Source organism: Paramormyrops kingsleyae, chromosome 7 (genome assembly GCF_048594095.1).
Source record: "Paramormyrops kingsleyae isolate MSU_618 chromosome 7, PKINGS_0.4, whole genome shotgun sequence".
Classification (NCBI taxonomy): domain Eukaryota; kingdom Metazoa; phylum Chordata; class Actinopteri; order Osteoglossiformes; family Mormyridae; genus Paramormyrops; species Paramormyrops kingsleyae.
The window spans coordinates 23,767,944-23,791,620 of NC_132803.1; the positions used below are offsets into that span (position 1 = coordinate 23,767,944).

The 23,677-nt window shown below is 43.2% G+C and overlaps 3 protein-coding genes and 1 long non-coding RNA gene across 9 annotated transcripts in view; 2 read left to right on the forward strand and 2 right to left on the reverse strand.

The window, feature by feature from the left end:
- Window positions 1-7,553, forward strand: inpp5e (inositol polyphosphate-5-phosphatase E). The gene is made up of 10 exons (XM_023807862.2): window positions 1-1,706; window positions 2,158-2,281; window positions 2,374-2,471; window positions 2,600-2,724; window positions 2,815-2,934; window positions 3,364-3,471; window positions 3,551-3,709; window positions 4,696-4,811; window positions 5,336-5,472; window positions 5,620-7,553. The coding sequence occupies exons 1-10, from the start codon at window positions 901-903 to the stop codon at window positions 5,750-5,752; spliced, it is 1,926 nt and encodes a 641-aa protein (XP_023663630.1). The 5' UTR covers window positions 1-900; the 3' UTR covers window positions 5,753-7,553.
- A 1,002-nt stretch (window positions 7,554-8,555) lies between these two features.
- Window positions 8,556-13,766, reverse strand: LOC111841823 (uncharacterized). 6 transcript variants are annotated; one of them, XM_023807885.2, is made up of 8 exons: window positions 13,135-13,361; window positions 12,519-12,552; window positions 12,269-12,406; window positions 11,947-12,061; window positions 11,584-11,696; window positions 10,854-10,953; window positions 10,447-10,568; window positions 8,556-9,591 (listed from the first exon to the last, which is right to left on the reverse strand). In XM_023807885.2, the coding sequence occupies exons 3-8, from the start codon at window positions 12,357-12,359 to the stop codon at window positions 9,470-9,472; spliced, it is 663 nt and encodes a 220-aa protein (XP_023663653.1). In that variant the 5' UTR covers window positions 12,360-12,406; window positions 12,519-12,552; window positions 13,135-13,361; the 3' UTR covers window positions 8,556-9,469. The 6 variants fall into 6 exon arrangements, with proteins under 6 accessions (XP_023663653.1, XP_072570653.1, XP_023663655.1 ...); XM_072714552.1 differs by having other exon boundaries at window positions 13,225-13,241; XM_023807887.2 differs by lacking the exons at window positions 12,519-12,552; window positions 13,135-13,361 and adding an exon at window positions 13,634-13,766.
- Window positions 13,767-14,018: 252 nt separating this feature from the next.
- On the forward strand, window positions 14,019-17,036 carry LOC111841824 (uncharacterized). Its single transcript, XR_002837770.2, has 3 exons — window positions 14,019-14,961; window positions 15,278-15,423; window positions 15,870-17,036. It is a non-coding gene; the product is annotated as an uncharacterized lncRNA (long non-coding RNA).
- Window positions 17,037-18,678: 1,642 nt separating this feature from the next.
- LOC111841845 (prostaglandin G/H synthase 1-like) overlaps window positions 18,679-23,677 on the reverse strand; it is a 31,146-nt gene continuing 26,147 nt past the window's right edge. The window contains exons 12-14 of the mRNA XM_072713875.1: window positions 22,067-22,257; window positions 20,932-21,113; window positions 18,679-20,853 (exon numbers count right to left, since the gene is read on the reverse strand). Of these exons, the coding sequence (XP_072569976.1) occupies window positions 20,287-20,853; window positions 20,932-21,113; window positions 22,067-22,257 (940 nt within the window). The 3' untranslated portion in view covers window positions 18,679-20,286. The remainder of the gene's footprint in view (window positions 20,854-20,931; window positions 21,114-22,066; window positions 22,258-23,677) is intronic.

Genomic DNA, 23,677 nt, shown 5'->3' on the forward strand with positions numbered 1-23,677 from the left:
CTCCCGTTGCTAAGGAAGTGATTCATTTGCGATCTATGTATCATCTAAAGCAAAACAAAACAAGCAGTCTATTGTTTGATTTGTAGAATAGCGTGCTAATATTACTCCCATTTGAATGAACAACACATGTAATTAGGCGCTTCCTTAACACGAACTTTTGGTAAGCGGTAATAAATCGGCTCTAAATTAAGCGGACAAAAAGGGCATTTAAATAACCGGCTGCTATTAGTTTTCGTAAGGGGAAAACACGACTATTTGTTAATAACGAATCAATGTACTCGTCTATTATTTATTTATACCAAGTTAACAAAGCCGCTTGTTGCGTTTGTAACGTTAGATTTAGGTCTCCCTTTCTTTCTCTCGCTCTCGAGTACGCTGCCAAGCTAACTGTAATGGAACATAGCTAGCCGGCTCTGAAACACAGAGTTGATATTACACATGTGGTTTTAGACTTTCTTTTATCTGAATGGTTAATTACAAATAGTAACCGAATTATCCAAATGCATGCATAATGTATAACATTTATTGATTAGGGAAGCCATTTTTCGTATAGTTAATTAACTCTTAAATTGATTAAATTGTTTGTTTTTTAACGGTAATCAGGTCTAAATGTCGTGTGCATGGCCCTAATAATGCCGTGCATTTTCAAAGCATTTAACGCCAACTTTCACTTATTTTGATTATTTTAGTTAAAGCTATTTATGATGTTTGCACATATTTAACTATTGTCCTTTTATAGTACACATTTACTATTAGTAGCCTACCGTATTAACAGTTGATGAGTCGTCGCTCTGAAACAGCAACCAATGATGCCGCGTTATCACCTTCCTGCTGCGAAAAATGTGCATAGGCTGTAGTATTATTATGAGTAATTTCTAACGGGGCTGCGAGGTGCTGGAGATGAGAATGAACACTTTGAATGGAGTATGGTCAGGAGGAACACCCGAAGGGGAGGGCACTGGAAGACTGAGCAGTGGGCAGCGGTCTGAGAAATCTTGCACAGATGATGAGGAGACTTTCAATGACACCCTTCGCTTCCCTGCTGATGAGGTGGACAGAGGAGGTAATGCCAACTCTTCTTCACCACTACATCACCATCTCCCAAAGCCGCCCAGTCTAATGAAAACCAGTAAGAACTCATCACTGGAAGCCAATGTGAAGAGAAGGAGAATAAAACCCCTCAAAACAAGCCAAGAGAGTTTGACAGACCGGACAGGGACCGGATCTTCATCAGATTCCCTTCAGGATGATGTCTTGGGCCCACCTGCTTTTGATGGCTCTGCTCGGTCTCCAAGCAGACAGTGGTCCATAGATGGGAGCCTCACGGACACGCCAGTCAGCGTCTGCCCGGCCAGAGACCGTGGGGGCAGCTTGTCGGAACCTGACAAAAAGAGCTTCAAAAGCTGTGAACCAATATCGAACAGCGCTGCCTCCTCCAAGATCCGCCTGTCTCCGATACATCCTTCAGGGCCCATGCCTGCGGTGGAGCTCTGCACTGCTTCCACATCCTTAAGAACAGCTAATCGCATTGACAGGGATTGTGTGGATTATGGCGACACAAGGAGAGCAGGACCAGAGCGCCTGCATAGGAACCTCAGTGACAGCCGCTTACTGGAGACCATGGTGTCTGATAACACCTCCCTCAACTCCATGAAGTCCACCTCCAGTGTGCTCAACCCCATCCGACCCAGGGACGTAAGAAACAGGTAGGCCTAAAGATTTTTTTATGGCAGGTTTGTTAAAGCTTTTGCCACTCAGTGTAATCCCTGGTGCTTAATGTAGTGCCCTTACATCATTTGTGGAAGTTTTAAACTTGTATAATTTCAGTTTCCTTTTGGTAGGAAACTGAACAGGCTGTATTTCTTCTTGAAATGTGTAGAATCAAACACTTAAGGAATTTGTTCATTTGTACTATAGAACTAGTGCTGAGCAGAGCTTCATACTTGTACGTATACATGAAGATGTATGAAAGGCAGCTTTCAGTCTAGAAAGTAGTCATCCAAGATAACCAGGGGCTCAATTGTGGGGTTTAATTCTGATTCATTCACAGTAAAATGTGGACAAAGAAATGACTGAGGATTGTGCAGCAGTGTCATCCTGGTCAAAATGTTTTCTTTTCTGAGTCTTTGCCTCTCACACTATGCTGTGTTCATTTAGGAGCTTTCTGGAGGGTAGTGTTTTGGGACACGGTGCACTGCTTGGGGCAGACGAACTGGACCGATATTTTCCAGAAAGGCGACTGGGAATTTACATCGTCACTTGGAACATGCAAGGGGAGAAGGTGAGCCAGGTTTTCACAAGGTCTGTCCTTCTAAGAACAACTACAATACCTAGGAAATGAATGATATCATCTCAGTATGTTCTGGTCCACAGGAGCTCCCAGCAGATCTGGATGACCTTTTGCTCCCTACAGACTCAGAATTTGCTCAAGACTTTTACGTTATTGGAGTCCAGGAGGGCTGTGCTGACAGGTGCTGTAATACATTAACTGTTTTGCAGCCGTTAAAAGTGATTTTTAACATTATGCAAAGATATCCAGAGTTAAAGTGGCAGATGTTTTTGAATTGTGGCTTATGTGTGTGTATTTCTGTCTAAGCAGGAGAGAATGGGAAACCCGTCTTCAGGAAACACTGGGGCCTTACTATGTCATGCTGAATGCAGCCACTCACGGGGTGCTTTACCTTTCTGTCTTTATTAGAAGGGACCTCATCTGGTTTTGTTCAGGTGCGAGTCAGAAAGCCACCAAATTGCAGTGTGCCAGTGAAGCAGCTCTCTGTACTGAAGTTTCCATGTTGTGACCATGTCCCATGGCAGAGGTGGAACACGCCACAGTCACCACACGCATCATCTCCCAGATCAAGACCAAGGGCGCTGTCGGAATCTGCCTGACCTTCTTCGGCACCTCGTTCCTCTTCATTACCTCCCACTTCACCTGTGAGTGTGATTTCCTGGTCCCAAGGCGTGATGCTGTCACATGGTCCGCAGACACATTTCTCAGAGCCAGATTCCTGCATAATATTCTGTAGACATGTCATCAAAATTGTCACATGTATCCTACATTGCATTAACCCGTCTAATCCCAACAATTTCCCTGCCATGAGGGAGCATGAAGGAATTTAACTGCACTGGTCATGTGACCATTGCACTAATGACGTAACATTGCAAATATACCATCTGGCCAGCCTTTGCTTTTATCTACAGGAAGTCTTTTGGGCGCACAGACAACAATGTCTTTTTAGAGCTTAAAAAATTACAAAATAATGTGGTGACAGTTGTGGCCTAACATTAAACGGGTTGGGGTTAAGTGTAATATGTAGGGACTTTGTTTATGATCTAAACTCTGCCTGTTCTGTTCTGTTTTAGCTGGAGATACCAAAGTATATGAGAGAATCCTGGACTATAACAAGATCATCGAAGCCCTTGCCCTTCCCAGAAGCCTTCCTGACACCAACCCGTATCGCTCCACTTCCTGTGAGTACGACAGGATCCCAGGTTAACCCGTCATGACGGGTCTTCTGTGAGGATTAACACCGCGTTCTAATTTTTGCAGCGGATGTGACGACTAGATTTGACGAAGTGTTCTGGTTTGGGGACTTCAACTTCCGTCTGGAAAAGGACCGTGAGGGAGTGGAAGCCATCCTGAGAGAGCTGGAATCGGACCTGGCTCCACTGCTGCAGTACGACCAGCTCGCTAAGGAAATGCGGGATGGTATGTTTGCTCATTAGCGTAGACGTACAGTATAGGAATCCGCGTGCGGGACATTGCCTTCTGAGAAAGAGACATTAGCATGGTTTTGTTCCATGGAAATTTACGTTATTATGTAATTAAGCTTCATCATTCGGGATTCATTACTGTTAATCACTGTTCAGCATCTAATTTTCCATGAGAAGTACAACCCTGTTCCCAAAAAAGTAAACACTGTGTAAAATGTAATTAAACGGAATGCCACGATTTGCAAATCATATAAACCCATATTTACTTGAAAATAGATAAAAAGACAACAAATCATCTGTTGAAACACTGAGATTTTGTTGTTTTGTAACAAATATATGGTCAATTTGAATTTGATGCCAGCAACACATTTAAAAAAAACTGGGACGGGGCAACAAAACACTGGAAAAGTTGTGTGATGCTAAAACAAAAAACCTGGTTCAATATCTAACTAATTAGGTTAATTAGCAACCGGTCAGTAAGATGATTGGGCATAAGAAGAACCTCCCAGAGAGACTGTCTCTGTGCAGTGAAGATGGGGAGAGGAGAATATGCGAGCACGGAGAATATGCACGCACGGAAAATATGCGAGCACGGGACAATATGCGAGCACGGAGAATATGCGAGCACGGAGAATATGCGAGCACGGGACAATATGCGAACACGGAGAATATGCGAGCACGGACAATATGCGAGCACGGAGAATATGCGAACACGGACAATATGCGAGCACGGAGAATATGCGAGCACGGAGAATATGCAGCCTCTGCCTGCACAGCCCTTGTTTCATGTTTACCTTTTTTTAATCACCTCATCTGAAAAGTTCACAACCACTTTATGATTTCACTAATTGTCGAATTAAAGATCACGACCGGTGTGCAAAGACAAAGAGAATAATTCAAGGTGGCCTTGATCCAGTCTGTTAGAGTGCAGTGAATGGCTATTAAATGGACTAACATGAAGCTCTTCCTGCTCTGCTGTAGGTTCCATCTTTAAAGGATTCCAGGAAGCACCAATAAGCTTCCTGCCCACCTACAAGTTTGATGTTGGCTGTGATGTTTACGATACAACCTCAAAGAAACGAATTCCCTCCTATACGGTAAGTGGTGTAATATTCCTGTCTTAAGGGGTGCCACTAATTATTTATTCCTCTGTGCTGCACTTTGGTCTATAAGGTTGTTTAAAGTGCTTTACAAATAAAGCTGGATTGGATTGGATTGATAATCAACCGTTATCAATCCAACCGTAATCTCCCATTTTGTCCAACAGCCAGTGAAACTGAAAGGTCAGCCCCTCTCACACCGCACCTGATTGGTTGAACTACGCAAATTCATGGGTTAAAGTTCAATTAAGATGAACAGGGCACAAAAATCGCTCCCCAAAATCGCTTTGCTGCAGGAAGTGAAGAATCTGATTTTCGCGTCACGCAGCTATAGTGGAAGTGAATGAGATGCCAGTGCGGCTTCACCTTTACTTATTCCTGGGGCATCACATGTGCTGTTTTTCATTCTACAGTATATTTCTTCGGCTCGCTGATAATGTTTTATCTCCAAGGAGACGTCTCTGTCCGGAGATAGTCTGTAGTGACCCCATGTCTGTTCCACCTCGTTTTCCTTGGTGTAGGATCGTGTTCTGTTCCGGAGCAGGCAAAAGGACGATATAACTGTAGTGAAGTACAGCTGCTGTTCATCCATCAGGACATCGGATCATCGCCCTGTCGTCGGGATTTTCCAGGTCAAACTTCGCCCTGGTAGAGACAAGTGAGTAACTGAACCACATCTTCTACATAGCAGGAGGACGTAGATTTATGGGGCTGAGGATGTTATTTTGTGTCTAAGCGTTTGTGCATCCAGCATCCACCATAGATACCTAAGCACTTTCCGGCTGGTTCCCCCGTCTTCTTCCAGCATTCCGCTTGGGGCTGGCCAGTTCGACAGGGAGCTCTACCTGGAGGGCATCCGGAGGAGGATCAGCAGGGAGCTGAAGAGGAGGGAGGCCATGAAGAGCCAGAAAAACAGCACCGTCTGCTCCATCTCCTGAGCAGAGGGACCGGAGTGACCCCGCATGAGGAGGATCGGCATATCGGAGGCGTAAGAGAGCAGCAGAGCTCCTCAGCCATGGAGGCCGCAAAGGAAGAGAGACTGTTCAGTGAGGACAGCAGAAGCCAGAGACCAAAGGACCTTGGTATTTGGAAGAGCTGGTCCTCTGCTTACACTGCCAGCCGACCTTTGCGGCTCACTCCTCCGCAGAACTGCTTCAACCTCAATGTCATCTTATTAACTTCCATTAGGATGACCAGGTAGTCCATGTCAGGGGACACTTTGAGCTGCTTCGCGTTTAACAAACTGTTTTAAAACTGAAAGGCTCCTTTGCTTGGCTAATTAGTTCTGGTCTTCTTGTGCTTTGACTGGTTTGTTTCCTTGATTGAAAGTCTCATCCAGCGGTTTCATATTAACATTAGTGGCACATGCAGGAATATAGGAGACTGACCAATCAGCACACAGCAAGGACTCAGTGCATAAGTGAAATCCAGGTCTTTTTGATTGAAAAGGTAGCTTACAAACCCTGTCCCAGCTGAAAGTGTCCTCCCTGACATGGGTTATCTGGTCACCCTACTTACATATTTAATCAGCCTTACACTAATGCATGTAGATACTGTACATTAATGTTTCCTACATTCACGTTTAACCAGCACGCTTAATGTGCATTTCATGTTCGTCTGTTTGGTTCCAGTGACTTGCGTTTTGGATATCACTGGGCTAATTTCCTATTTTTCCAAGTGGACTCAACTATTTGTCCTACTGGACATTCCTAGCAGTATTTGCTGAGGACCAAAGTTAAAAGGGAATCGGAGACTGGGCCAATTTCCCCATGTGAGACCAGCCATCGTGATGATGTCATTGCCTTAAAGGCCTGCCTTGGTTACATGCACAGCGTCATTCACCAGTGGCAGTGCCTTTGATACACCCAGTGTAATGTCTGTCCATCCATTTCCAGAAACGGCTTATCCTGTTCAGGGTCACGAGGGGTCCGGAGCAGGGAACAACTCAGGATGGGGCGCCAACCCATCACAGGGCACATTCACACGCCATCCACTCACACCTATGGGCAATTTGGTAACTCCAATTAACCTCAGCAGGTTTTTGGATTGGGGTGGGGGGGGAAACCAGAGAACCCAGAGGAAACCCCATGACAACACAGGGGGCTATTGGGGAGACTCGAACCCTGGTCCCAGAGGAGTGAGGCAGCAGTGCTCACCACTGCACCACCATGAAGCAACTAGATAAATTAAAACCATATTTATACAACAGGAGCAGAGACCGCTGCAGAGCTTTTCCTTAATGATGTCAGCGACTCATTGTCTTTTTAATCAATTGCTACTGTGAGCTTAAAGGTTACTAACTGTGCCTTTGACACCCAGAGCCGGGCTGGCGATTTCTCACTGACCGCTGTGAAGGACAAAAGCATTTTCTACCAATTATTTGCACTGTATTTACAGTCCAGAAAAAGATGTAGCCATTGAGCTTTGAACACTTTGGTGACTCCAAAAAAAAAATTGCTTTTGTAACGTTTTCGATTTTAGCCATCTCGCCTTTATTCAGCCTTAACCAAACATCTCAGCCGCCATAAATGAACAGTGAATATGACCTTGCTGCAGAGATGATACCTGCATGCAGCTTTTAATGAAAATACTGCATGCAAAAGTCCTCAAAATTGTTTACTAATTGTAATTTTAACATGTAATTAATTGTACACATAAACAGAACCTGTTATCAGTGTAATAATATACAAAATATATGAACAAATAAAACAGCTACCAAAATTTTTGTGAATTTCAAAAGGTCTGGTCCCTCTGCCTGCGAGATTAAATGAATTAGATCATATGCAAAACACCTATGCAAGATTCATTATCGATTTCAGACAAAATGAGAGCTCAATCTTCCAAATACTGTATTTATCACAAAAAAAAAAGGCATTTGAGACTTTCAATCCAAAACAATCGCTGACACTCCAGCATCCTAAGAGAAAATTTCATGATCCTTCCACTGACTGATGACCTACAAATTCCAGCATTTAATCACACTTTAAATTACATAAATTGGACAATGATTTTGCAGGTTTGAGACAAGCCAGAATGGATCCTCAACATGATTTTTTAATGAAATATGCTTTATAACAGTGTTCATTATAAATATATACATGAACCAGAAAGAATGGTCTTAGTACTTCCTTGGTCGCAGCTGTGCTGTTACTCTGCTGCAGTAGCAAATCTGATATATTTACCTGCAGGGATTCCGATCATTTGTAATGGTACAATTTGATCACTATATCCATATGGCGTACAGGGTAAGACAAAAATGAAAACGAAATTATGCAAATTAATTTCTAGGCCAGCTCAGTGGTACCACTAACTGTCTGGGTTACGTCACTGCAGGGAGTCACTGCTCGTCATCCAAATATGAGCTGCTAACTAAACCCTGTGTGGTCCACCGTGCGTACAGGCAGGCTGGCTATAAACTTGTTTAACAAATGATTTTATCCAAAGCGTCAAACGATTGAGAGATCAGCGTTAGCCGACCACGTGATTTGAACCGGCGGCCTTTCGCACGCACTCACACCCCTCACATTCCTGCTGCTGCAAGGTTCAGCTCAAACACTGACGCTGTATCTTGGCACAAGACGCGTATCCTAAATTGTACCTGTGGTTCCTGGGACAGGCTCCAGGTCCCCGAAGGCCATGTCCAGAATAGGGATTTGGAAGATGGGTGTAAGGATTTCAAGAGACAAAAGCAGGAGTAAATCTGATCAACCACAACACCACACACACCAATAAATAAAAACATAATTTAAAACAATTTATTTTACATATTAACAAATGAACACAATAAATCAATAAATGACAAAGAAACACCTCATACAACATGTTTTACATAGACCCAGTGCAACAAACATCATGCTACAACAAAAATCAGGTTAATTTAGGAATTTAGGAGATGCGTTGCACATTAAATATGCTTTTGTGAACTACTGTACATTCAAAGGGATTTGATACATGAAAATCATACAGATCCAGACCCAGACATCCAGTGCAGCAACAGAATGAACACAGACTGTAACCTCATTAAATTCCTTTCAGGGAATGAATGTGTGCTGAAATCCCTCACAGGCAATATACTGCACTCTAGGAATGACTATTGTTTTCCACTCAGGCTTTCTGCTTTATTGCAGCTCTTTTAAAAAAAATGTTAAAATCATGTCAGTATTAAAGAATTTAGAAATCTGCTGAAACCAAGATTACAAAAAAAAAATCAAGCAGCAATATTCAAATTAAACTCAAAACTTTATTTCTCATAAATGAATCAATGCAACAAAAATCAGCATAATGAAAAATCAAAAATGCAAATTAGTAACTGTTGAGCAGGGGTGTCAAACTCCAGTCCTGGGGGGCCGGAGCCCTGCATAGTTTTTGGTTTACCCTCCTTTAACATACCTGATTCAACTCCGTGTGCTAATTACCACACAGCTCTTGTGCTGAATCATTTGTGGTGGAACAGGGAAAGAGCTAAGCTACACAGGGCTCCGGCCCTCCAGGACTGGAGTTTGAGATGAGACCCCTGCTGTTGAGGATTGTTGTGGTTTTTTGCAATTTTTAACAGCAACATTTGATACTTAAGACTCGCGCCAAAAAGCTATTTAAGGTTTAGCCAAAATTTAACACATAGCGGACGGCTGCTCTCTGGGTAGAGGCTGCATCACCTACATGGCTGTGTGAGCTGCTCTGACTATGGCTGCCTGGGCTCTCTTAACAGCTGCCTCCAGCATGGATCGGTCACAGAAAAGCTGCCCGAGAGTCTTAGGCTCCATTTCCAGAAGCATTCCTGCCAGTAAAAAAAGGACGAAACACCAGAAAGTGATCAGCTACGCCATTACAATGTGGGGCAAGCGGCTTCCAGCCTTAGCACAAAGGAGAGTCATGTGACTGTCAGGTGACCTGTCTGTTCTGCTCCACAGTATAGATAAATCAATCAATATTTTGTTTTCCAGAAATTTGCACACCAGTTCTCTCTCCTCTTTGGCTTATTTTGTCCCACAAAACATTTGTTTTCTTTTCACATCCTTCAAAATGATACTTTTTGTGTTTAAAAATTATTCCAAGTTTACCCATACTGTATTATTTAGGAAAAGAAAACTCTTTTGAAATTATTCACAGTCAGCACAATCCTGTACTATGTAGTTCCTCACACACAGGTACTCAACCCATCAGACCTGACACAGTAAGTAGGAGGCCTGCTTGTTTGGAGTATTCCTCACACACGGGTACTCAACCCATCAGACCTGACACAGTAAGTAGGAGTCCTGCTTGCTTGGAGTATTCCTCACACACGGGTACTCAACCCATCAGACCTGACACAGTAAGTAGGAGGCCTGCTTGCTTGGAGTATTCCTCACACACGGGTACTCAACCCATCAGACCTGACACAGTAAGTAGGAGGCCTGCTGGTTTGAGTATTCCTCACACACAGGTACTCAACCCATCAGACCTGACACAGTAAGTAGGAGGCCTGCTTGTTTGGAGTATTCCTCACACACGGGTACTCAACCCATCAGACCTGACACAGTAAGTAGGAGGCCTGCTTATTTGGAGTATTCCTCACACACGGGTACTCAACCCATCAGACCTGACACAGTAAGTAGGAGGCCTGCTTGGTGTCTTTGGACAGAAGCTCACTCACCTGTAATGTCAGCACAGTTTTTAGCGTCGATCTGTTGCACAATCGCAAAGAGCTTCTCTCCCATCCTGTCTATGTCATCAGGATCTGAGCAGTCGCTCACATCAGTTTCCGTAGAGTTCTGTCTATAAAAGCAACCATAGTTACAGCATTTGAAAAGCTTCTGATATTTTATATGTAGTAAAACATGCTATTAATCACCATGCTATTTATTTAAAGTAAGTTTGCTTTATATTGTAATTTTTTTCAGAAAGTCCAACTATTTTTCCCACAAAATCAAACCAGAGGATTTTTGTTCCAATTTTAGACCAAATCTTGAATGATCTCTATAATCTAAATACCACATACACTATACATTATCAGGCAGCATGTTTAATGATCAGACATGCAAAAATGATGTTAGAACGTACTCTTCCAGTGTCTTTAGTGCGACTTTAATCCCCTCTTCCAGAAGACCGGGGTCTGACAGGAGTTTCTGCACGTCCTTTTTCCTCTGTTCCAGTAACATGCCTGATCAAAGCACAATCAAGTGAAAATAGTAAATAATGTATCATCACTAAATGACGCCACATATGGAAGCTGATGACTACAAAGAACCGAGGGAGTAACAAGATAATACATTTTACAATGTTATTCCAACAAAGTTAGAAATGCATTTAGAAATGACAAAATTTTATTAATTACTACCGTTATTACAGTTAGTTGTTTCGTAATTTAATCTCTAAAATAGGAGAGGTACAACCTCCTCTATCTCTATGGACCAGCCACCTCGATTTTCCATGATAAATTTAAGATTAGATTCTAAGATTATGATGGTACATTAATATCATTGTGATCTATAACCAGCACGAGTACACAGGAAGCCTTAGGTTTGTGAATATCGCATCAGACAGTAAACAGATTACTGAGCAGAGCAGCCTGGGAACCTGCTCTCTGCCTTGGGCCACACTACACTCATACACACCTAGGGTTGCAAAATTCTAGGAATATTCTTGTTAATTCCCATACTTTCCCGTTAATTCCCATGGAAAGTTTCTAATGTGGAATATTTCCAAAATTCCCCAGCTTAACTTCCCATGGAACGGAAAGTTTCAGGAAAATTTCCAGAAATTTTCCAGCCCTTTGCAACCCTATACACACCTGTGATTTTCTCTGTGAAGCCGGTGTTGTGGGTGTCCACGAGCTCATAGAGCTGCTCGCCCAGAGAGTCTGAGGATGCTGACACTGCATCCTCTCCTTCAGCTTCCATCTTACTGCCCAGACATCAAAAGTAAAAGATTTAAAGATCAGCTTTGTAATACCCACCACTTTGTAGCTGGACAACATATGGAGAGAACTGATTAACTATTACGCAATCCATATTCCTAACAAACACCTTGTCAAAAATCATCCTTATAAAACTGTAACCGTAATCCTATAACCAACGATTCCTAATCTGGTATAATACAATAATTTGGATGAAATTGACGGAGGGCTGTGAAGCGCTTCTCCTGACCCACCCACCCGGTGTGCTTGGAAGGCTGCAGGGCACTGAGCGCTTTCTCCACAGCCGTGGCCAACATGGTCTCATCCTGCAGCATCTGTGCCAGCACAGAGCTGGGCAGCTCCAGTAACATTCCTGCAGGACCCGGGGGCAGGACTTACACCTACTACTCTTAACTCAAAATCAGCAGTAAAATAACAGTCTTGTCAGATGTTAATAATTGACTGCCATAAAATCACAATGTCACAATATGATACAATACTGCAACGCATCCGCGATCATTTCTGAGTCATAATTCCCTCTGCATATTCCCTCGGGGCAGAACACTGTCCATGGACATACCCGTAAGTTTTCCTGCCATGTTCGAATATCCGGGATAAATCAATTTATAGAGCCGTTCCCCCAGCTCCTCGACATCCTCTTCCTCTTCCATTATCAAACTGGTTTTCAGTCTTCTCTTTCGATATGATTATTCATTCTCTTCATTGCAAAAAAAAAAAAAATAACAATACAGGATATATTACTGCCCGTGTAACAAGAGTGCAACACTGCCATTAGATAATGGATAAGCGCAGTTCTTAACAGGAAGTACCTTTTAATGGAAATTTCGGCTCGGGTTTGTAAAGCTATGGGGAGAAGTGATAGGAAAATACAGGGGGCGACGCTTTATTAATAAAATGTGGCGTTTTTTACGTTTACTGCTTGCCAGCAGCAATATTTTTACATTCACATTTAAGGTATTTTATAAACGACGTTATTTCAATATATTCTTTCTTGATCTTACTTTCGATTGAAATAAGTAGACGTAGTTGTGTTAATATTTTAATTTTAATCGTTTTAGATTTCTATAGTGATGGAGATATGTCTTTATCCAAGGTACTTTTTTCAAAAGCAATGTAAAGATAAATAGTAAACACTATATACAATTGCTTACTTTACCAGCCAAAGCAGGATGAATAAGCTAATGTTTATATTTCTCAGAGATGTATAACGTTGCGGCAGGAGCTAAATACATTCAATAAAACATTATTCCTCCAGTGAATTAAGTCCTTATTTTATTCCTAGTCATCTGAATCTTAAACCTTAATACAGCCCTAGTACTCACTGTCCATGCCATTACTAGCTTGCTAACTCAGTCACACGAGTGCCTAAACTACCAAGTTAAAATAGTTATGCAATGGCCACGCGTCAATAAAGTAGCGGCTTACTATGTATGTGCATACATCCAACTAATCTCACAAAAAAAATCGACATTGTTGAGCTTCATTATCTTATTGTACTCGGTAGTGTTTATTTACCCGGCGCAAACTGATGACGCAATAAGACTTACCAGCCGCGGCACACACTTTACTGTCAATATCCATCCGAGATCATGCTTAAATAGTGCATAGCTTGTATGACAAATTCCCTTAAATTTCACATTTTTATTTATCATAAATATATGGATACAATACTGTATGTAAAACATAACAACACAATTAGAAGATTTTGAATTATATTACAAATATCAAGATTTTTTCTTATGCGCAAGGATCTTGGAAGCCCCATTGTAAAGTAGCTGCCTTCCGCTCCGTCTTTGTATTGCGGAAGGCAACGTGCTTCTGTTATGTGTTTATACTTTCCCCTCAACCTGTTGGTTCAAATAAATTACCGATTTTGTGGATTTGTAGCTAATTTTTCACCATCGTCCCTGACGAGGCACATTACCTGCATTGTGAGGGAGCGTCAGTCACGGCACTACGGCCATGTGGCGCGTTTCCCTGAGGGTGATCCGGCTCGCAGGATCCTCCGAGCGGCTGGATCAGGCCAAGGGGACGCCCATGTAGGCATGTAACACCTGGCTGCGGCAGATGGATGGCCATTTCCGGAGGGTGGCACTGGACCGTGTGTCTGCCTGGGGGGTCGCCAGGAGTTTCGCCGTGTGGTGGGTTCGGCGACGCGCTGCATCAGCTTATGCTCCCCAACTTGACCTGAGCTGACCTGGCCCTGACGACAGTCATTCAAGCCTGAAATGCTGATACCTAGGCACAAAACACATGAAGCATATAACGGGTTTCAAAATACACTGCTTAAAATCTTAAACAATGATTTAGCAGTCCCATACGCTTCGTTTGCTTATCTAAGCTGGTCTTACATACGTTTCTTTACGTTTTACAGAGACCTTATTTTCAGAGCGACTAATATGCATGTTCTCCCCTCATCCCGGTGTGTGCAAGCATGTCTTCTCACGTACAGAGGATGGTGATCTCAGCAGAACTTCCAGCTTTCTTATCAAGAGGAATCGGCCAACGTACTGTGCTGTGAGCCGCTTTCGGCAGCTTTTCGTCCTTCTCTAAATCGGATAATTTCCTTGCCAATCCTGTTATTAAACGTGCTATTTTTCATTATGATTGATTTTTGTTCATATAGTACTCCGTAATTTGTACAAAAGAAAAAGAAAGACATGTATAACGTGACACATGTAAAGAATTGCGTCGCATTGAGCAACAATACGGAAAAATGCAGTTTAAATTACCCACAAGGTGGCGCTTATTGCGCCCATATCGCTCATATCATCCTCGGCCCACGCACACCACTATTTACAGCGCGTAACATCAAACGCTATATGTGACATTACAACACAATGACACCACAATAGACGACGGCTGCACAAAGCTATTGACATTAATTGCTGGACTATCCGCGGCCCAGCCCGTCGCGCTCCCGCAGGGTCCTGCCCCTGTTACAGTTTTTCAAAGGAAGGAAGCAGTTGAGCTCTACTTATGCTTCGTCTGTGTTTTGTCACAAGGAACATAACAACCTGAAGTCCAGGAACTCCTTTAGTTTTAATGGAACAAACTGTTGCTTAATTATAATATAAATAAACTTTTAAATAAAGGTTAATGTGTTTGTTCTGAGCCAGTATCCCGCACACATGGCTCAGGAATGACTTTCAGGTCAGCGCAAGCCTGTCATTATATAAGAAGATCTGGCATGCCATCCAGAGCAGTCAGCGACACATCTGCAAGAACTGCTACCGGAAAGACTAGTGCATGGTGCGTGTCCAGTCACATGGCTGCAATTGACCAATTGACAGGAACATAGACTCTATGGGCAGAAGTACTGGGACAGCAGCCTGTCCAACATCTCACTGAATCAAATTGTATGAATATGAAGTTGCTTAACTTTTATTAGTTGCTATAGTAGCCTGTACTCTTCTGGGAAGGCTTTCCATTAGATACTGGGACAGCTGGTGGGATTTGTGGCCATTCAGGTGGGGTATTTATGCTGGGTTATCAGATCCCTTTCTGTGAGCTTCTGTGGCCCCCACCTTGCAGCTGAACTTGCTTCCAGATGTCACTTTATGTGCAGTTCACCAGGGCAGCTCTAGCAGGACAGCAATGTGGGAGAACCGACTTGATGGAGCAGTGTCCAGTGGTGTCCAGTGGTGTCCAGTGACAATGCCCAGCTGACGAGCCTCTTCTGTATGACCCATTCTGGCAGGGATGCCAACTTTGGTGAGCTGACTGGTGCGAGATTTTCAGTTTGAGACAAGTCTGTACACTGATTTATATTTATGTAACAGTTTTAGTAACTCTAAATGGTCTGTAGGGTTTGAAAACTATCCCAATGCTTTTGATGTAGCTCATTTTAGATTTATAATATATTAATTTAGATTTGCTGTAAGATTTCTTGCATGAGCATGAGAGTCTGAAAGTGTGAGTGTCACACCAGATGTGTGAGATTTGGCTCAAGTGACCAATTTCTGCAATTGCTACAGGTGTCCCAATACTTTTGTCCATACATTGTATATTAAGGGCGGCGCTAATACTGCTTTGAGTTTCATGTTCCAAGTTTTATGTGTCACATATACAAGTACTGTACAGGTGTGTAGTGAAGTGCTTTCAGGGAAAGATAATCAGGGGAAGAAAATTTGCAAATGATATTGTCCCGTTGTTTACAGGGCGTTTCAGCACTAAGATGGCGGTTTGCTGTGGGTGTTTCCGGGCGGCCTTGTGCTGTGCCAGTGCCGTTTTGAGAAGCCTGCGATGGTGAAGCAGAAGCGCAGCAGAGCTGCCAAAAGGGCATGAGCTGCATGCGAATGATGATGCAAGAAAGTCCCGTTAGAGCTTCACCCTCTGCTGCATGCGGTGGCCCTTCTCTGTCAATAAACACGACAAAGCCTGCTCCAGGCAGTGCGGGTAATTATAGGAAAAGTCAATGATTTACTGTCGGTATGGGTTTTCAACTAGGTTAAAGCCCTGTACTTCAAATCCAATTTTGGATTTTAAAATATTTAACCAGTGGCCGGATAATGAACTTCTCGTGAATGTGAATGAATTTCAGTTTGAGCTCTTGGAAGTTCAAATTTGACATGACTAATTAACGCGATATATCAGTTCTAGTGTTTACTGTTGGTGTAACACTAATGATGGGTTTCCCTCTTTGTTAACATCATAGTGAAGTCTGAGAGAGTCTGTGGCTCGTTTCTGCATTTCTTAACATCCTGATTAAGAGAATAAATTCATTGCCCTTGAAATAATGGCAGCTTGTGGCACGGTTGCGGTGAACTGCAGCTGTGTTCTGCGATGTAGGACAATGGGATTGATTTCTAGAAATATCTCACTGACGTCCCATCAGCTCAGGCCTCTGAGGCATCATTGCGTTGGTACATGTGCAGTGGCTTGTTTGTTTCAAAGTCCCCGGTGTGAAAGCCAGGGATTTAATGTGACTTCCTTCAAACATAGAAATATCAAATGCCACACAGAGTGCATTGAGAATTAGTGCGCCTACGCTTTGAAGGAACCACATAGGATGTGCATCATTCAACTAGCATTCACCTTATGGGTGGTGTCCACGTTTCCTAAATGTGGGGGCACCTTTGAACTGCAGGATACCATCCATGCTCTAATTGAAGAGAACATGCATCTACACGACCAGCTGGAGAACTTAACACAAGCTCTCCAGAAGTTTAAACAGCTGCTGTGGAATCACTCTGAAGGTGAGCTGCCTGCTTGTACGTTTCCTTTAGGTCTTTAACCAAAATCTCAGCATAATTACGTACACTGTCTTGAATGCAATGTTTTAATTAATTTAGTTATTGAATGATTGGCTATTGTAAATGGAATTAACGATTTATTTTTTGGAAAAAGATACCAGGAATGAGCATGACCCTGATTTACAGCGTCTGAGGAACGAATGGATGCAGCACGGTAAGTTCTTACATTTACATGACTTTTCCATCTTACCATCCATGGTGATATCAGTCATAAAAACAAATCTCTGCCGGATGTGCATATACTCACAGCAGTCATACAGAATATTACCATTAAGCTCAATTTTTGCTTCATTTTCCATTCAGTGTGCCATCTCTGTAGCACAGAATTCTTTTTATGTTTGTGATTATTTAATTCCTTCGCTTTTTATAATCACATTCATACTGTAAAAAAGTATTTTTTTAATGGTTTGATTTTGAAGTTTTGAAAAATGTCAAATTCACATTGAAAAACTAAATGCACATGCCCCTATCTGCCATTGAGCCCTTGTGCTGACAGGCGCAGCCTGAGTTTCTGTTGGTCGGCCATATCACCTGCCGGGGATTAAGCTGCCCAGTTCCTTTGCAGGTATAGGTGCAGAGACTCATCGCCTGTTGGAGCATGTCTTCTGTGAGCATGATCTCCACACTGCAGCCAGCTCATCACGGGCACATTCTGTCCTCCTCCTGATTGCGTTAATGTATTTAAGCTTTCTTTTGTTCTAATACCATTCGTATTGGCTTCTCATTGGTGTTCTGCAACGACCAACACAACCTGTAAAATGAACAGGCCGTGACATTTAAAATAAATGACATCGCTGTTGTATTATTAATTTGTATTATATTCCTAATTTCTGGAGAGCCTGTACTAGAAACAAGTACGGCGTACTAAATATTATTCAACCTTTTATCCTTGCCGAGGGACCTGTCACAGGCAGCATAGGGCACTGGGATGCACACTGGACAGGATTCCCGTCCATCACAAGGGACACATACATACACACATGCAGTCACACACCCTGCGCAGCTCGGAGATGCAGTTTAGCTTACAGGGATTAACCTGCAGACCACCAGGAGAACCTGACTAGATACAGAGACCCAAACCGCCCAGAACTCAAGGTGTGAGATGACAGTTCTACCCATTGAGCTGCACTACTCAAAACCTTATCTAAAACTAAACCAGTTCGCATTATTGCTGTTATTCTTAGAATGCTCAAATTCTTAAAATGATTTTCAGAACTACCAGCATATGCAATGAATGTGAAATTATACAATCATGTTTCACTATATAGTAAAAACAGTTACATGATTTAATGGCAATGTAGACGTCTTTGAAAATAAGTAAGGTTGGTGCAGTGGTGAGTTTGTTTGTCCTCCCTGTGTCATCATGGGGTTTCCTCCAGGTGCTCCAGCTTCCGCCACAGTCCAAAGATGAACTAGGGTTACCAAATTTCCCGTAGGTGTGAATGATGTGTTAAAGTGCCCTATGATGGGTTGGCGCCCCACCCTGGATTATAGCCTTGCACCATAGCCTCTGGGATGGGCTCTGGTCCCCCCCCCACACCGACCCTACCCGACCCTGAATAGGATAAGCAGCTATAGAAAAATGGATGTTTCACTGAAATGTGGTCCCGTTAAAAACCTTAAATATGACTGCCGTTTAATTAAAACTGTGGCTCCAGATTAATAAAAGCACATATGTGTAATACTATGGCTCATAAAGAAACTAGACAAAACGTTGTGCAAACAAATTTAATACGATGTTAAACAGACTATTTGTGAACAGCAGCTTTTAGACAGAAAGAAAATATTACAGTATAAAAAGATGTACAAAATACGGGCCTTGGTTCTTTTATTTGCAGTTTGACGATTCAAATTGACCAGACAGAGAAAATGTATATGACTGAAGAGTGTGATGTCCCTGTAGTTGCCATGGAAAACAAAGACACCAAGAATTATGCCAACGTGTAAAAACAGCTACAGGGAACGTCAGTGTAAAGCAAGTCAATTCCTGTCCAGTAACAAGTAGAATACAGGCTCAAGTAAAAAAAAAAAAAACGTCATTTCTTACTGCATCAAGAAGCGATGATTTGGTCCATCACTGAAACAGCCAAGGGGGCATCATACATGCAAGCCTGGATTTTTTGCGGTTTCCCTTGGTAGTTCATTTGTGACCATGGACCCTTTTCTAGCAATGATGCTACTGCTGGAAAGGACCGTGTACATATATACTAAAGCAGTGTTTCCCAACCCAGTCCTCAGGGATCCCCAGACAGTCCATGTTTTTGCTCCCTGCCAGACGGTCCACATTTTCGCTCCCTCCCAGCTCCCTAGCAAAAATGTGTACCGTCTGGCAGGGAGCAAAAACATGTACCGTCTGGGGTTCCACGAGGACCAGATGGGAAACACTGTGCTAAAACCATGCAGAAGTTAAAGTGGAAACTCCCCCCTCAGGCTGAAAACGATACTGCAACATAACATGCATGTTAGGTTAGCAAGTGCATTGGTTTGCAGTGTGCTACAATAATATTTGTGTGTGGTGGTTATAGATATTACTGGGAAAGGGGGGGGGATCTGTAGTTTCCAAAAATGTGTAAACAAGCTGCCTTTTGTTCCAGGAAACAGTAAATAGTTCATTTAAACTTGGTTATGTGTTACTTTTTTGATAAAGTAATATGAAACTGTTAGCTTAGCATAACCTGCCCAGAGGAATGCAGCACGGTTTGATCCACCTACTTCCAAAGAGTTTAAATCCATGCCGCCCACAACCTGCCTCCCTCCAGGCTACCAAAGGAAAGATCTGAAATAGTATCTGTACAGAACAGTAAGGCTGCTTGTGCATACACTGTGAAGGAAGTCTTTGCTGTTCACCATTCATATGATGGCTGAATGCATAAAATCATCAGATAAGCCACCTCAAACAAAACGTTAATAACTAAATGATAACCAAGACCAAAACAAGAGGTAAGAGAAAAATATGCTAACAAACAGTGGTGAACATGGAACAAAAGATTCACAATAATTTACTATCCGATTCTCCTTTAAACAGAAAAAAACCAAAAAGACCACGAGTCCTAACCCTTCTTGAATCTGTCCTATAGGTGAAGAATGGAACGACACAGGTTGACCTTTGGCCCGGGACACTTAAATATTCATGCAGCACTGAGGTGCACATTTTAGTTGGACTAGGTCGTTCAGAGCTTCGAGGGAAAAGGGACAGACGCTTCTAGGGGCTGAGTCATGTGGTACATCAGAGTAGGTGGTATTGGATGTTCTGAAAAGAACAGGGAGACATATCTATATTTTGATGGGGCTTGCTAATGCAGGCATGCATGAGGGGGGCAAGCTAGTCGATATCCAGGTCACTGTCATCCTCGTCGCTCTGGGAGTGCTGAGCGACGGCGGCGTCGCGGATGGTCGAGGGGATCATGGCCGCCTTGTCAGGCAGCAGCCCGTACTCCTGCAGCAGAGCCTCCACGTCGACGGCAAAGAAGTCGTCGCCCAGCTGGTCTGTGATGCGGACGAAGTTCCCGATGAGCTCGCCACCCCGGTACACCAGCAAGGCGGGGAGGGCGTTCCCCGTGAAGAGCGCGCTGGCACCCACGACGGAGCTGCGTGTGCGGCAGAACTTGACCAGGGGGTACTCCTGTGCCAGACAGAGCAGGCTGCCGTCCATGGCTTCGCAGCCGGGCACGTCCGCCTCATAGATGTGGATCATCACCGGAGTGGCCTTCCCCTCCTTGTCCACGGCGTCCAGGAACTCCTCGCCGCTGCTGAGCTCTGTCACGCGGCCGAAGCGTTTCCCACTGCACAGCTGACGCCTCATCTCGTCCATACGCTGTTTGCGGTACTGAGCCAGGAAGTCCTCGTCATCCACGTCCTCCCGGAGAAGGCTGTACTCCTGCAGGGTCATCTGGGGAGGAGGGCAGGAGTGCGTGTGAGACTGTGCAGGGCACCCCCTGATGGAAGCCCAGGCGGCACCGGACCTCACCTTGCCATTGATCTTCTCCTGGAGCTCCTTCTGCTTCTCCTTCTCGCGCTCGTCGTCCAGGTGCGAGCGGCACGTCATGGACAGCTTCTGAATGAGCCGCTCCATCTCCCTCTTCTGCTCCTGCCGCTGCTCCGTCTCCAGCTGCTTGTACTTCCTCCAGTCATTGATGACGCCTTTGGGCCCTGTGGTGGGACAAATTTACATTTGGCGGATGCTTTGTGCAAAGCAAAGTATGAGTGAGGCAAATGGCACATCATTAAAAACAAACGACTGTCAAGGATTTCTGCTTTCTGGACCTGAACTTTCCACCTCTGCTTCATGACCCTGAACTGGTTAAGCAAATACAGAAAGCTGGATAATTTACTTTACATAAGGATTCTCCATGAATAAGATTAATTAATGATAACACTTTACTTAACCTCCTGAGACCCCACCCATTCATTTATGTCCATTGTAGTAGACATTTTATTTTTGCATCTATTTTTTCACTGATGTAAGGAAACATATTTATTCCTGTTGTACACTAAAGAGGACATGCTGTGAAATTAAAAATAAAAATAAATTTGAAAAAATCTAAATTGTAAGATGTCTTATTTCCCCCCAAAGAAAAATAACCTAAAATTGAAGGACACATTTTTTCTTTGGGTCTCAGGAGGATATGACCATGTTTTTAGTAATTTATAAACACATTCATAATGCCTTATAATACATTCATGAAGCATTATAAACATGGCTATAAATATTTATAAAAGGCATAACATTATCGCCATGTTGCATTGTTATTTGTTTATAAATATTAAAAGTGTTACCTAATTATTTTGCCTTTAAGCAAATAAGGGTGAACTAGACTGGTTGCATAACCAAACCTGATCCAGAATAGACTCACTCAGGATAAGAGGCTGGACGATGGAAGGACAGTTGTCACTTCACGTTAGATAGTGGAAATACTTGTGTAAGAGGATCTCACTGAGATGAGCCATTTTGTACAGACAGACACAGCAGGCTGGCAGTGTGAGCTGTGGTTATACACGCCCTGCGCGACAGACGGGTGTCAGCAGAGTGTCAGGAATCAGTGGGCTGTGTAATACACAGCAATAACGTAACACAGCAAAGCCACAGAGAAAGAGGCACTCACCTGTGTTGATAGCGCTGCCATCCTGGGTATACTCTGCCTCCAGCACTTCTGCGTTACAGATGCTCTTGTCCTCCACAGCCTCGTCTTCCTTGTCGCTGTCCTCGTCCTCACTGCTGCTGTAATAATACTGCAGCTTCTCCCCCAACAGTTTGTCGTCCAGTGTCGTCATGGTAACCCACCTGCGGGAGCGACTATGAGTGGCAATGGGGGCTATTCTGAAGGGGTCAATCCCCATTTCTCCCTCAGAGATCATGCATCAGCTGCATGAAATGGTAAAGCAATGCACTTAGCTCTATAATAATCCTGTGCATTTGGCTCTATAATAATCCAATGCACTTGGTGCTGATAATCCGCCTGGAACGCTGCCCAAATGAAGGAGCAGCAGATGTACTGGTGCAGTCTCTCATAAAATGTATTCTTTCATGTAACTGAAATGACATTCATCTCAAAACACACGTGTGGTGCTATGCAATGCCCCCCTTGTTATACACATGGAGATACCTATAGATGCACACACAGGCTGATGAAAATGGCAGCAGCTCAAAGCCGAGGCCTCCCATCGGCTGCTTGTCGTGCATTTAGCGCAGTCAATCTCACTACACCAAAAACACTGCCATCCACCCATCCATCCATCCTCCAAACCGCTTATCAAAGCCACTAAAAAATATGGGTTACCAAATAATCCACCGAGACACATTTTATGTATGACGCATTTACCATCTATTATTACAGCCACCATTATCCGAATCAAATGTTTATGGGAGACTATATGAGCTCTCGGAGTAAAACCTGTAAAGACAGGAGCCATTACCCGGAAGTACGCTGCCAATTAACAACGCGTTACCATCACATCCAATAACCACGCATTGTACTGGCTTTAATACTGACAGGCGGATAGATTTATTAGGTATAGCAGCTTTGTTTACCCTAACTGATGTAAAGTACCACCACTAGCTACATGGTTAGTTATTCGGTACATAATTAACGTCCGAATAATAGCAAAAAAGCTAAATGCTTGATACATCTATCTTGCTAACTGAACAGTAAAACTGTTAATTTGGCAAATAGGTTTATATAGAATAGCGATATAGCAAGCTGTAGCGGTACATAATCTATACGGTAGGTGACTAGAAGTGGGACTAGATCATTATACGCAATGAACAGCTTAATCGTTTGCATAAACCAGTAGACAGAAGCTTTCGATGAACCGAGCAGGCAAGCCAAAATACGACAAATAAATGTTAATAAGTGTAAAATCAATATCATAGCAGTGAGTACCTCGTTTCCTGGCTGCCAAAAAGACGTCAGATTGCTCTCCCTTTCGTGATTATCGGTTAGTAAACAGTGAACGGCGGCTAACAGGCCGTGTTCACCGTGGTTTCACAATAAGCCTTAACCAATCAAAACACAAAACGGTAAGATTGGCAGAAGGGCAAACCAATGAATACAAACTTCCCGGAACATTTGCGGCGCAAAAGCTTTGCTGTACCGCAATAGGCTCCGCGTGACGTACGAGCATATCCGGTACGGATAGCCTTCCTGCAGAAATCTCCGTTATTTTTAAATAAAATTGAAATGTCTATTAAAATTAAATTTTCACGGAGTGTTTCC